Here is a 14,808-nt window from a genome sequence, read left to right as displayed (position 1 = left end):
AAAACAATTCAAACATGAAGTAGACATATGGGGAATGTAAAGTCATCACAATTTTTTGGGGTATTACTATGTATTACAGAAGTAGAGGAAACTGAAACTTTGAAATTTGCAAATTTTTCCAAATTTTTGGTAAATTAGGTATTTTTTTGTGCAAAAAAAAATATTTTTTTTTATTTCATTTTACCAGTGTCATGAAGTACAATATGTGACGAAAAAACAATCTCAGAACGGCCTGGATAAGTCAAAGCGTTTTAAAGTTATCAGCACTTAAAGTGACACTGGTCAGATTTGCAAAAAATGGCCTGGTCCTTAAGGTGAAAATGAGCCCGGTCCTTAAGGAGTTAAAGGGGCATCTGACCCGGAAAAAAGAAAACCCCTATTCTTTTTGTTTGGACCTGCAAACTGTCTTGCTTTTTTTTCCCCCTTAAAGGGAAGCGTTTTGGTGTCCGCCTCCAGAGCGGAATGGAGACTGATCAGAGGCAAACTGATGCATTCTGAGCGGATCCTTATCCATTCAGAATGCATTAGGGCAAAACTGATCCATTTTGGACTGCTTTTGAGAGCCCTGAACGGATCTCACGAACGGAAAGCCAAAACGTGAGTGTGAAAGTAGCCTTAGAAATCCAAGGTGTTGTTTAACAGTAAAAGAAGAAAGCAATTGCTCCCTAGGGGTACCCCCTTTAATGTAAGCCTCTAGCTCCACCATCCACACTTTCATGGACCTAGCAACAGATGTAGCAGCAATGGCAGGTCTAAAAGTTGCCGCAGAGGCTTCCCAATTTTTCTTTAAATACACTTCTACCCTTCTGTCCTTGAGGGAACCCATGTCCTCAAAGGTGAGCACAGCTTTTTTGGACATTTTTTCTACAGGGGCATCCAGTTTTGTGGCTCTATCCAAAGGGGCAGACAATTCCTCATCGAACAGATACTTCCGCTTAACTGAAGAGGGAACGAAAAATTTCCTACGCCGCACGGGGTAACCACTTCTCACACTATTTCAATAGCCGGGGCCCTCGCAGCTCTCGTTAAGCTTTCTTTTGGCGAATCCGACTCCCTCCTGCCCCTTAGGACAGGACACAGAACTGGAGATAGACAGGTTGATCCCTCCTCTAAAAAGGCGGTTCTGGTTCCTGTCCTGAGGAGGTTTCTCCAGGGGTGCTGTCATATGCGAGAAAGAAAATAGACCAACTGTTGGAGCAATTGTTCGAAAATGGAAGAGGCTAAAGACGACTGTCAGTCTCCCTCCCTCGGACTGGGGCTCCATGCAAGGTCTCACATTGTGGAGTATCACGGATGATAAGAAAGGTGAGGAATCAGCCCAGAACTACAAGGGAAGAGCTGGTCAATGACATGGAGAGCTGAGACCACAGTTTCAAATGTCACTGTCGGTAGAACACTACGCGGTCATGGTTTCAAATCATGCATTGAACGGAAGAGGTTCTCCTGCTCACATGTCCAGGCCTGTCTGAAGTTTGCCAATGACCATCTGGATGATCCAGAGGAGGCATGGGAGAAAGTAATGTGGTCAGCTGGGACCAAAGTAGAACTTTTTGGTCTAAACTTCACTCTTCATGTTTGAGGGAAAAAGGATGAGTTGCATCCCAAAAACACCATCCCTACTGTGTAGCATTGGGGTGGTAACATTATGCTTTGGGGGTGCTTTTCTGTGAAGGGGACAGGACGACTGCATTAAGGGGAGGATGAATGGGGCCATTTGTGAGATTTTGAGCAACAACCTCCTTCCCTCAGTCAGAGCATTGAAGATGGGTCGTGGCTGGGTCTTCCAACATGACAACGACCCAAAGCACACAGCCAGGATAACCAAGGAGTGGCTCTGTAAGAAGCATGTCAAGGTTCTGGAGTGGCCTAGCTTCCAGACCTAAATCCAATAGAACATCTTTGGAGGGAGCTGGAACTCCGTGTTGCTCAGCGACAGCCCCGAAACCTGACAGATCTAGAGGAGAGCTGTGTGGAGGAGTGTTGCAGTGTGTGCAAACCTGGTCAAGAACTACAGGAAACGTTTGACCTCTGTAAAAGCAAACAAAGGCTTCTGTACCAAATATTAACACTGATTTTCTCAGGTGTTCAAATACTTATGTTCAGCAGTGCAAGACAAATTCTTTAAAAATCATACTGTGTGATTTCCTGATTTTTGAAATTTTTTTTATTCTGTCCCTCAGAGTGGAAATGCACCTACAATGTGATTTTCAGACCCCTCCATGATTTCTAAGTGTTAGAACTTGCAAAATCGCAGGGTGTTCAAATACTTCTGTTCCTCACTGTATATAACCAGTAAGCTATGTGTACTCCAAAATGTCCCACATAAGACAAGCCCTCATATGGCTATATCGGCGGGAAAAAAATTATAATTGTATAGCTCTTGGAATAAGATTGAAAATAAATAAATATTTGCTTGGTCACCAAGGCCCAAATGCATACAGGAGATGGGGATAAAATCCCAGAACACTCCTTAAATTATATAAACGGAAAATGCAAATGTGATCGCACACTACATCCAGCACTCTGCCCTCCATGCTGGATGAGACATTGGTTTATATTTTGGCCAAAGCATAGTAAGCCACTCACCGCGTCAAGGTCGTCTCATGAGTGGTCCCTAACTCTTGTTCCTACCTGTTCATGGGCCATGACAGCCACCTGACCAGTTAATCTGTCCTTGAGGCTTGTTTTAAAGTCAGTATAAAACTGAGTCTGCTTGTATAGAACCTACCATTAGCCATCTGGCTCCAGGAGAAGTATATGGTGGGTTCAGCATGCATGTTGGTACTTGCATCCCTGGATCCGATGAAAGCTGTAATGGCACCGGACGGGGTTACAAGCAAAGTGTACTTGGCTTGCATGCTGACCTGCATTCCCTGGATTTTATGTGGCTGTCATGGCCCATGAACAGGTAGGAACAAGAGTTAGGGACCACTCATGAGACGACCTTGACGCGGTGAGTGGCTTACTATGCTTTGGCCAAAATATAAACCAATGTCTCATCCAGCATGGAGGGCAGAGTGCTGGATGTAGTGTGCGATCACATTTGCATTTTCCGTTTATATATATGTATTTTGCCATAGTGATCTGCACCTACAGGCAGGTTGTGCTGACCCAACCCCTTACTCCTTAAAATTATGCCACGGAATTACTTTTCAGCCAAACATGTTCAATACATTATAGGATACTCGATCAACAGACAAACTCAGTGACACGAGAGGCCAAATCAAATGCCTATCATAGGACACTCCAAAGATGACAGTTCCCATGTCACAGAGCATGTGCATTACAGCTCTACACACTATTTATATCATGTCAGATGCAAAATATGCACCATATTCTTAGTGTAATACTGTATATGATCATAGTAGTGCACTGACCTGCCTCAATGCAAGATTTACTTACATAGCAGTTCACAAAAAGACAAAAAACAAAACAAAAACACAACGTATTCCCTAAATCTTGGTAATCTAGTTCAGGATCAATACAAACATTAAAGCGGTATTCCGGTTAGAGAAAGCTGTCGGATTCCAGCGGTAGGCCCGCACAGATCACGAGAATGGGGGCAAAGTGCCCCATACCCTGTGGAGACCCACTGAAAAAGACAGAGCATCTCATCAGTGGGGGGTCTGACACTCGGGACCCCGCCAATCAGCTGTTTTGAGAAGGCAACGCGCACATTGTATAGCAGCTGTGCTTGGTATTGCGCTCAGCACTCAGCACCATAAAAGCTAATACAATGTTTGGCACTGAGCTTGGTAAGCACGGAGAAGGCTGCGGTGCTCACAGGAGCGCTGGTGCCGTCTCAAAGCAGCGATGCGATATTGGTGACCTAGCCAGAAAATAGGTCATCAGTATTAAAATCCCATAAAACCCATTTGAAAATACGTTAACTTGTGTGGTAGAGAGCTTGTGTCTGACAAGGCTTTGTTCACAACTGCACCTGTATTTCCATTGTTCTGAAGTGCAGCTCAGTGGCATGACGGACCCGCATTGGCTATGAATAGGTTGGTCAGAAATCCCGGCATTGTACTGTACATTTCAGACTGCATTTGTGACTCAGATCCCTAATGGATCCTCCAAACCACCTCTGACTCCTCATGACACACAGACCACCTTGGAATGTGGGAATGGGGATGGGGGGGGGTTATGTGCTGAGCGTGAATAGAAAACCAATCGCACATCAAAAGAACAATCCATGGTCAGGAAGGAGTCGAAAAACAAAATTTTACTGCTAACATTTAATTCTACACTACAGCATTTACAAAATTTCTTAAAAAGGGGTTATCTGAGCATATACCTCCATTTGTCAGACATCTCACAGACGCATATGTAACAGGTCTGCCAGTTTCATATATAAATCTGCTGACAGATGCCCTTTAAAGAGGCATCTCAGCTACAGACACTACACTTGTCAGTCATCTTACATTTTCAGTTTAATGTTTCTAACTATATTCTGTGAACTTTACCTTGGAAAGTTCCCTCATTTGTACATGGATTATATAACACCCCCATGGACAAAGATTTACGATTACAGAATGGCAGACACAAACTATTTCGGAAAATGTTCCTAATGACGCTGTAAGTAACTGAAAGTGCTGTTCACATGTATATCAGTCACAGAAATAGCATTTTTATAGAAAAGTTTTATTCAACAGACAACATTTTCCAGCAAAAAAAGGCAATATACAGGTAGAGTTGTACACTGCTGCTAACAGGAGTAAAGTATAAGACCAGGAAACAAAGTAAAATCATTTGAATCGCTGTGACCTATGTACTGCACTCAAACTCGACACGCTTCTGTCCTTATGTCTGATGGGAAGAAAGAACAAAACAAAAAAAGAACAAAAAAACACAAAACAAAAAATAAACTAGAGATGGGAAGGTGGGGGGGGGGGGAGCAAAAACTGAGAAAAAACTGGAATAGGAAATAAAACTACACACAAGAACATCAACATCAGTGAAAGACAGACTCAACCGACAATATGAACCTCCATGTGTTAATTTGTACAGTTCATTAAATATACATTTTAGGTCTGTAATTTTTGTACAAAGTTATCCTACTAAACACTAGTGAGCATGCCCTGTGTGCTCAAGGCGGTTAATGAAAATGGTGTTTTTCAATCAGCATCATCAGCTATATATACACACGTGGGTATACATAGAATTCATTATTTTCTCCAAGCAGACAGACAGCAAAGGACACCTGGCTTATTCCCGGCAACTCTTAAGATATCATCTGGTGGATAGCTAGACGAAATAGAAAGACACCTTCTGAAGGTATTGTGCGGTAGGTATAGGACGATTGCCAAAAAAGTGCCAACAATGTACACAATGGAGTAGAGATTGCTATTTATTGAAGTGAGGGTTTCTGAATTTACAAATGCACAAGGATGTCATTGAAAGGGAGGAAACTGGTTGTGAGTGTAAACATAAGAGTTACTTGCTGCGATGACGGTGGAATAGGAACACCAGGGTTGGTGTGCAGCCAGCCATCCTATGCCTCCTACAATATATTGGGCCAAATCCTCTCTTCTACTACATTTACCCCACGTTCTGCTTTCTGTCTTGCTTTACAGTTACCATAAAATATTACATTGGCATTCAAGCTTTATAAAAACACCTTCATTTTCCTCAAAAAGGGCAGTCAATAGATACAGAGAAGCCAAACGGAACAGCCTCAACAAAATAAAATTAACATCAGCAGCAAATCTTCTTGCTGTAGACTTCAAATATAGTGCACGTGTACCAAAGTTCTAGCTTTGTTAGAAAGGTGCACACACACACACACACATTTATATGTCCCTCGGTTTGGATAAACTTGGTTATGGTGAGTCAGTTATGGATCTTAATTGCTTTCTCAAGGTATGTGTAGCGGCTTCTCTTTGGGGCTTTATTGAAGTGGTCGAGCCCTAGCCAAGGCCTTGGATGGGACATGTTGCCTAAAGAAAGAATAAAAGACATGAGATTTACAATTGTGCCATACAGTAGTAACATTAACTAGGGCAAGGATAGGATAAGCGATGGGCATATTGATTTGCCCATTAAATACAGTTCACCCAGCCCTGACAAACTGACGCCTACTCTGCTGCTGCAAATTGCAGCGCAAGCGTAGAAGGCTGTGCATGCTCTGCAGGAAATAGTCACTGCTCTGGTACTGGAAGCAGACCCTCTGAGCTTGTGCAGATACTTGCAGCAACGGGACTTTCAGGGGCGGGTGAGATGTCCGGCCCTGTCACTGAAGAAGTGGAGAGAGCGTCTTCGGCAGCAGGGGCGGCCCCTAACAGCAGAAACTCTATTTGATGAACAAATTAATTCAGTAAAAACTGAAGAAACACTCTAGCTCCTACCTAAAACAGTTACCTGCTCTAATTTACAGAAAATTGATAGTCAACTTATTTAGTTCAGCAGACACACATGCTCTCAATGCTTCTCTATCAGGAAGGTCCTGCTTTCATGGATGATATAATGGAGTAAGACTTAGATTCAATTCCTGTTACAAAGTTGGTATGGTTAAAAAGTTCACTTATCCAGTCTCTGGTCTAAAATGAAAGGAAGTATGTGTGCCTAAATAATAATGGGGGTACGCTCTCTCCTTAGGTAGAGAGCACCTTAATCAGCATGAGACATAGGTCGAACATCGCTCCTCTGGAATTCTGGGAGGAAAGGGATGCAAATGAGCTCTTAACAAGCTCTGCCTCTAATGCCACCAGATGTAAGGCAGCTATCCTTTAAGGCCTCATGCACACGACCGTTGTGTGCATCCGCGTCCGTTCCGCTAAACTGTGAAAAATGACGGAGGTCCCATTCATTTCTATGGAGCTGTGAAAAAAAACTGATAGTCCTCAGTTTTTTCTCCGCGTAACCTGTCTTATTCTTGTCAGTGGAAAACGGAGGACAGACCCATTCAGGTCAATGGGTCAGTCAAAAAAAACGGATGCACAACTGGTATGTCATTTGTGTCCGCGTCCATGTCCTTTTTTTTCTACAAGACCATGGTGCAATAAAATTACACTTTTCATTAACCTTCCTTTTTTTTCCCCCGTCAGACAAAAAAAAAGGAAGACAAGGAAACACAACTGAAGCAAAATCAGACACAGACCACTGAAGCCAAATCACTGACAGTGAAAAAACACTGTCGTGTGCATGAGGCCTAAGTCAATGTTCAGCTCTTTAACTAAGCTTTGAGACATGACTTAACAGACCTCTCACCCAGTCAAGCCAGTACTCTCTGCTCTGATGAGCGGCAATCACCCCGAAACAGCTGTCTGCAGATGAGGTGCTGGCTTATTTATTATCCAAGTCATGTCTCAAAGCTTAGGTTAAAGAGCTGAACATTGACGTATAGGATAGCTGCCTTACATCTGGTGGCTTTATGGCAGAGCTTGTTAAGAGCTCATTTGCATTCCTTTCCTTCCTAAATAATAATGTGTACGCAGAAGAATGTACAGCACCCATTAGAAAGGTGAACACATTATGCTTAAACCTAATCAGAGGTGGTGACTACCTTGCTTTCACCTAGACTACAGGTTGAAGCCATAGTAAGTGGGTCTAAGGGAGCCTTTACATGGTGTCCCCAAGCTGCAGGATCTGCATCCGGATTACCTCTAGCTGCCGGGTTACACTGGTACTGGTTCAATTAACAGTAGCAGTAATCTGCCTGCAGATTCCAGAACCAGGCCGAATATATTATGGAAGTGCTCATAGTACCGGAGGACCAGGAAGCGGTGAAGGCTCTGTACTCACCTCTTCCTGGTCCTCGGCTGTCTGCTGTGCAGTGGCTGCGCACAGCGTGAGGGCGCTCTGTGACCTCACGCTGTGCGTGCCAGTTCACAGCACAGCCAACAGCAGGAGGAAGAGGATTGCGGGCAGTGAGGAGCAGCTGCGTCCAGGAGCAAGAGAGGTAAGTTTTTTTTTTTTTGTTTGTTTTTTTAGAAAATATGAGGCTGCTTAAGGCTGATCTGAGGCAACAGAGGTGATGAGAGGCATGAAGGCTGAAGAAAGGCATGGGGCTCTTATCGGAGGTCAGATTGGGGGTCATTTACATTGGGGTCTGAGCTGACGTCTGATTGGCGGTCTGATCTGAGGTCTTAACATTGGGGTCTGATTGGGACGGTCAGCTGAGGTTTGATTAACATTGGGGGTCTGACCTGAGGTGTAATGAAAGATTTTTTTTCTTATTGTCCTCTAAAACCTAGGTGCGTCTTATGGGCTGAAAAATATGGTAGTTGCCCTTACATTATTTTCATCACTACAAATGGTAGTACTTCTAGGCTCATTTAATGAGCATTACTTGCAGACACTAATTAATGTAGTGTATCTAAATTAAGATTTTAACAAAATGCTACATAATTACTCTTCTCTGCAGACAGTCAAGTGGCGGCCAAAGTTTACTTACATCTGCATAGTAACTTAAAGGTTTGCAAAATGTACATGGAAAGAAAGAAAGCTGCAGCGCTCTCGGGTGAATGATTTCAGATCTGTCATAACATTGGTGGGGGCCAATATCTGCAGAAAAGTGGCCATGTTCAGGACGTCCGTCAATATGCAAGCTAATGGAGCCCCTATCAATGTAGCTGCTATAACTAGCTGAATTCAAGGAAGGGTTTCTAATGGAATGACAATCTACCCAGAATGCTTCCCACTTGTCTAGTATACAACTTTTTACTAAAATATTTTTATTCTATTATTAAGATAAGGTGGTCTCAAGTTAAAATATTAATCGGTTCTGGGACGACAGCTGAAACAGTTCTCACTTGCGTTCCTGACTCTATGGAAAACTAGTAAGCGGTACCAAAGCCCCGAAATGTCATTCCAAGATAACAGAAATAAAAGATTTAAGAAAAATAAGCAGAAAACCAAGACAGATGAAGCAATTCCTTACATAAGTCAGGAATAGATGCTGGAAGTCACTTTCTACGATGATAGAAAGGAGGGTCTTCAGAGTTCTGAATAGCGCACAATGTACTAGAAAATTAAAACTGAGCTGCCCCCACCTGATTCAAAGGAGCAGCTTATCCTGGTACAGAGGGCAGCACATGACATGTAGTACCACACTGTGCTATATAGAGGAGCTACTAGACACCAAATACAGGTGTTTTACTGGAGAAATGGCTGTGTCAATTGGTTGGTTTTGGTGCTGACTGAGGAATTGTATTTTGAGTTTGGTTTAATTTATGATGGCCCCAGAAAGACGATTCTTATGTTGAAAAAATATTGTATCCTCAGGGACCACTGTATATACAGTTTGGAAACTCATTTACTTTTCACTATGTCAAATATACTCACCAGGCTGGGGCTCAAAGTCTTTTAAGTTCACTTCATAGTCCTCCTCATTTATGTACTGATGCCGGCCCATCATTACAATTGCAAACTTGAACTGTACAAACAAAGGTAACAAATGTTATAAAAATAAATAAAATTGAAGTCAACCATAAGACGCACATGTGTCTACAATCTTCATTTTTCCATATGCCTATATCTTACAGTATACATGTCTATATTAGAATACTAAAGGCTACTTTCACACTGGCGTTTCCGGGTCCGCTTGTGAGATACGTTTCAAGGCTCTCACAAGCGGCCCAAAACGGATCAGTTTAGCTCCAATGCATTCTGAATGGATAAGGATCCGTTCAGAATGCATCAATTTGGCTTCGCTCCCCCTTTATTCCACTCTGGAGGCGGACACCAAACTCGTTTTGGTGTCCGCCTGGCGATGCAGAGCCAAACGGATCCGTCCTGACTTACAATGTAAGTCAATGGGGACGGATCCGTTTTCACTGACACAATATAGTGCAATTGTAAACGGACCCATCCCCCATTGACTTTCAATGTAAGTCAGGACGGATCCGTTTGACTTACACAGACTTAGATGATTTTTTTTTTTTTTTTTTTTTTTTTTTTACAGAGTAATGCAAACGGATCGGTTCTGAATGGATACCAGCGTTTGCATTATAAGTGCGGATCAGTCTGTGCAGATTACCAGACGGCTCCGCACCTAAACGCAGGTGTGAAAGTAGCCTAAGGCCTCTTTCACACTTGCGTTGTTGGGATCCGGCATGCACTTCCGTTGCCGGAGGTGCCCGCCGGATCCGGAAAAACGCAAGTGTACTGAAAGCATTTGAAGACGGAACAGTCTTCCAAATGCTTTCAGTGTTACTATGGCACCCAGGACGCTATTAAAGTCCTGGTTGCCATAGTAGGAGCGGGGAGCGGTATACTTACAGTCCGTGCGGCTCCCGGGGCGCCCCAGAATGACGTCAGAGCGCCCCATGCGCATGGATGACGTGATCCATGCGATCACATGATCCATGCGCTTGGAGCGCCCTGACGTCACTCTGGAGCGCCCGGGGAGCCGCACGGACTGTAAGTACACTGCTCCCCCGCTACACTTACCATGGCTGCCAGGACGTTAGCGTCCCGGCAGCCATGGTAACCATTCAGAAAAAGTTAAATGTCGGCTCCGGCAATGCGCCGAAACGACGTTTAGCTTAAGGCCGGATCCGGATCAATGCCTTCCAATGGGCATTAATTCCGGATCCAGCCTTGCGGCAAGTGTTCCGGATTTTTGGCCGGAGCAAAAAGCGCAGCATGCTGCGGTATTTTCTCCGGCCAAAAAACGTTCCGTTCCGGAACTGAAGACATCCTGATGCATCCTGAACGGATTTCTCTCCATTCAGAATGCATTAGGATAATCCTGATCAGGATTCTTCCGGCATAGAGCCCCGACGACGGAACTCTATGCCGGAAGACAATAACGCAGGTGTGAAAGAGCCCTAATAACGCTAAAGACAGACTAGAACATGCACTCAACACATGGGATTAGAGTAGGCTAGGGCTACATGCTGCCTTGTGGCTATGGGTTATTCCCATATCAGCCCTTCATCTGAGATTGGAAAAAATCCTCATAAGGAAGGCAAAGGGTGACTGGAGTTATGGAAACAGCCACACGTCATGCTACGACGTCTGGAGCTCTGTTCTATGGGAGTTATGGAAAAACAGTACAACAGCTAGCTCGGCCGTTACCGTATCCATGATCATCCTTGGTTGTCACTTACAAAGGTTATTCTGATCTCAGCCATAAAAGGTTGCAAAGGTTATGTTGGCAGTTCTATCTAATGAAACGTGCAGAAATTCAGCAGGTTTGGATATGTGGAGACTGCCATGCAATGGAAACTTGTGGCTTGCAACATACCGTATTTTTCGCCCCCTTGCGTCTTATGGGGTGAATACTAATGAGTGCTCATTAGTACCGGAGGACCAGGAAGCGATAAAGACCTTGTACTCACTGCTTCCTGGTCCCCGGCTGTGCACAACAAGAGGGCGCTCTGTGACCTAATGTTGTGTGCGTCAGGTAACAGCACGGCCGACGGCAGGAGAAAAATCGCTGGAGGTGAGGAGCGGCGGCGGCGTCCACAGCAGGATTAGTGACTTTTTTTTAATGCGATATGAGGCTGCTGGGGGCTTATATACGGATTGAATTGGGGGTCTTATTTATTTTGGGGTACTTAGCTGAGGTCTTATTAACATTGGGGCAGTCTGCTGAGGTCTGATTAACATTGGGGCAGTCTGCTGAGGTCTGATTAACATTCGGAGTTTGACCTGAGGTCTAATGAAAAATATTTTTTTTCTTATTGACCTCCTCTAAAACCTAGGTGTGTCTTATGGGCTGGTGCGTCTTATAGGGCGAAAAATACGGTAATCACCTTCAATATTAGGTGCGACAGGCAGCACAACACTGCGATCTTATGTTGCATGGCTACAAGTCACCATGTATAGCCCTAGCCTTATTTGTTAATGGAAAGACCGCTGCACCCAGCATGCACACAGGTTCGACATCCCCACCTACCTTTTCAAACTCTTTTTCTTGGATTTCCAGCATGGCCTGAATCCTCTTCATCACCTCTCTGAATGGCTCACCCTAATTGAAAAAGTAAATGAAAGTTCTAAAAAAGCAAAACATATCTATGCTAAAGAGCAGGCCACCAATTGTTCCCAATGCTGTTGAATCCAACATTAGGAATTGATACGCTGCAACATACCTGATGTATCCTAAGCAAAAATGGAATCCCAAATGTGCCAAACACCTCCTTGTGAAAATGTGCCACAGTAATAAGCATTTCATTTTCTTTATCTATTTCCACCTGGTCCAAAAGGATTTCCTGAAAAGTAATAGAAAAAAAAAAAAATATGAAAGCCTACAATATTCACATGTTCTGCCATAAAATGTTAAGATATAATCACATGCAGTAGACAGACATTTCTGCGACCATCCAATTCCGATGTATAAACACATAACCAATCGCAGAAATTTCTGCAGTGTGTGAACATAACCTTAAACCCTTCAGCCCCAGAGAATTTCCCATATATTTTTTTAGTTTTTTTACTCCCTGCCCTCCCAGACTTATAACTTTTTTTTTTTTGTTCCATTCACATATCCATATGAACACTTATTTTTGGCGGGAGCAGTTGTACTTTAAAAGCACCATTTACTGCTGTATACAATGTAGTGGGATGCTGGAATTTTTTTTTTAAATGGGGTGGAATTAGGAAAAAAAAAAAAACTTCCACCAGAGTTTTTTGAGTTTTGTTTTTACAGTGTTTCCTATGAGGTAAAACTGACCCATGCTCTTCATTTCCTGGGTCAGTACTAGGGATGAGCGAAAACGAGATTTTTGTATAACTTACCAGTAAAATCTCTTTCTCGCTCTTTCCTTGGGGGACACAGAAGACCTTGGGTATAGCTCATCTCCCTAGGAGGCGTGACACTAAGTGAAGACTGTTAAGCCCCTCCTCCACAGCTATACCCTCAGCCTGGAGAGAGAGACTGCCAGTTGCGTGTCCAAGTAGTGAGAAAAGGCAAAGTCCAAAAATTGGAACCAACAAGCCAACTACCCAAAGGGTAAACAAACTCGGAAACAGTCAGAGAAGAACAAAGAATGGGTGGGTGCTGTGTCCCCCAAGGAAAGAGCGAGAAAGAGATTTTACTGGTAAGTTATACAAAAATCTCGTTTTCTCGCCCAGTTTCCTTGGGGGACACAGAAGACCTTGGGACGTTCAAAAGCAGTCCAAAGGGGGAGGGACCACAGCACCAAGGCGAAGCACCCGAAGGCATCAAAAAACCCGCCGCCTGCAGACCAGGCGGCCCGAAACAGCATACGCCGAAGCCCGAGTATGCACCCTGTAGAACTCGGTAAGGTGTGCAAGGAAGACCTTCGGCCCAGGAAAAAACCGACAACTCTGGCCAAATGAATGGTGACACCAAAAGCAGAACCCTGCCCTTGGTGCGGCAACCACAACAAGAGCCACTCTGAGAAAGCGGAGGAAAGCCACCCTGGAGGCCGTCAACCCTTTGCACGGACCTCCTGGAAACACAAGAGACCGAATGTCGACAAGAGTCGGAGATCTCCAACGTTCCCTGGGGTGGGAAGGGGAGGACGACTGCCTCAATGAAATGAAAGACAAACACCATCTTCAGAAGGAAGGAAGAGACGGAATGGAGAACAGCCCTGTCCTGGGGGAAGACAGAAGGCTAGGAACAAGAAGGGCCGCCACTCAGGCACCCATCAGAGACACGATGGCTACAGAAACCCAACTGTTAGTAGAGGGAACTTCTGTAACGGCTCCAAGGAAAAATTGGAGCGCCAAGAGCCTAGTATGTAGTTCCCAGGACGGTACCGGAGGACAGTACAAAGGAACCCAAGAGCCGCTCCATGGAAGAAGTTCCTGACAGGCCCAGAGGGCCTGGGAACGCTGAAAGAGGAAGGACAGGAATGACACTTGATACTTCAAGCAACAGAGTCCCAGCCCCAGGTCCAGGCCGGACTGGAGAAAGACAGAACCATGGAGAAAGGCAGAGTGGGGGAACGCCCAGCTTCCCACAGAACCCCAGGTAAAACCCTAAGTCCTACCACAGATCCTGGACGAAAAACTCGGCTAGAAGCGAACACTAGCGAGCCCACTAGAGTTGCCTGGGCAAGCGGGTGAAAACCCAATGATCAGGCGCAGACCCGTAACACGGGTAGAACAGTCGGTAGAACTGGTCCCGTCGGCCCCCGAGCAAGGTTGTCCCGTATCCCCCCAGAGTGGGGAAGCAGAAGGACAAACGGACAGGAACCGAAGGGTCCGCCCAGCAACCGCCAGGACAAGACAGGCTAAAGCCGAAGCCAATGTAGCCACCACAGGAAGACGGACTACAGTTCCGGTGTGGGAGATTTAAAAGACAATCCTGACCAAATGGTAGTCCTCCCAAGTTACCGAGAAGGTGAATCCAAAGCAGAAACATTGCCTAAAATGGAAAAAACGCAATCTGCACCCAGCGGGAGGACAGAAAACGGTAGACCCGGTAAATAGGCACACAGCTAGTACAGCCAGTGTGGACAAGGGAGACTCAAAAGGAACACCAGAACCATCCACATGAACAACCATGCTTTCCCCAGAGGGAAGGGCAGTGAAGGAACAGCCTCTGAAGCGTGGCCGGAACAGACGCCACATCGGAATGATCTGTACCGAGTGGGAGCCAAACAGAGCCGGCGAGAAAAGGCAGGCGAGACAGAGGCCGGTATAACACCCTCCAACCGAAAGGGGGAGTGGGCAACAGAGAGGCCATAGGACAGCTCAAAAGCAGAACACCGCTACACAGAGACGCCCGGTTCACCGCCTCGCAGAAGGCGAATACCCTGAAGAACCCAAGGTGGAGGTCCCCCAGACCTGTATAAGCGAGCACCCAAGAGAAGTTGGGTGACCTTCCCAAGAATAGCGGCCCGAACCTGGTAGCAGATCAGACTGAAGCACCGAGGGCGCCAATCCGGA

The 14,808-nt window shown here is 45.0% G+C and overlaps 1 protein-coding gene across 1 annotated transcript in view; it reads right to left on the bottom strand.

Moving 5' to 3' along the window:
* Positions 1 to 5,052: 5,052 nt before the first annotated feature.
* Positions 5,053 to 14,808, bottom strand: part of USP7 (ubiquitin specific peptidase 7) — a 92,030-nt gene continuing 82,274 nt past the window's right edge. The window contains exons 28-31 of the mRNA XM_040441764.1: positions 12,039 to 12,158; positions 11,846 to 11,917; positions 9,286 to 9,376; positions 5,053 to 5,939 (exon numbers count right to left, since the gene is read on the bottom strand). Coding sequence (XP_040297698.1) covers positions 5,833 to 5,939; positions 9,286 to 9,376; positions 11,846 to 11,917; positions 12,039 to 12,158 — 390 coding nt within the window. The 3' untranslated portion in view covers positions 5,053 to 5,832. The remainder of the gene's footprint in view (positions 5,940 to 9,285; positions 9,377 to 11,845; positions 11,918 to 12,038; positions 12,159 to 14,808) is intronic.

This window comes from Bufo bufo, chromosome 7 (assembly GCF_905171765.1).
Source record: "Bufo bufo chromosome 7, aBufBuf1.1, whole genome shotgun sequence".
NCBI classification, from domain to species: Eukaryota; Metazoa; Chordata; class Amphibia; order Anura; family Bufonidae; genus Bufo; species Bufo bufo.
The sequence above is the reverse complement of the archived record's forward strand: the minus strand, read 5'-3'. Positions and strand labels throughout refer to the sequence as shown.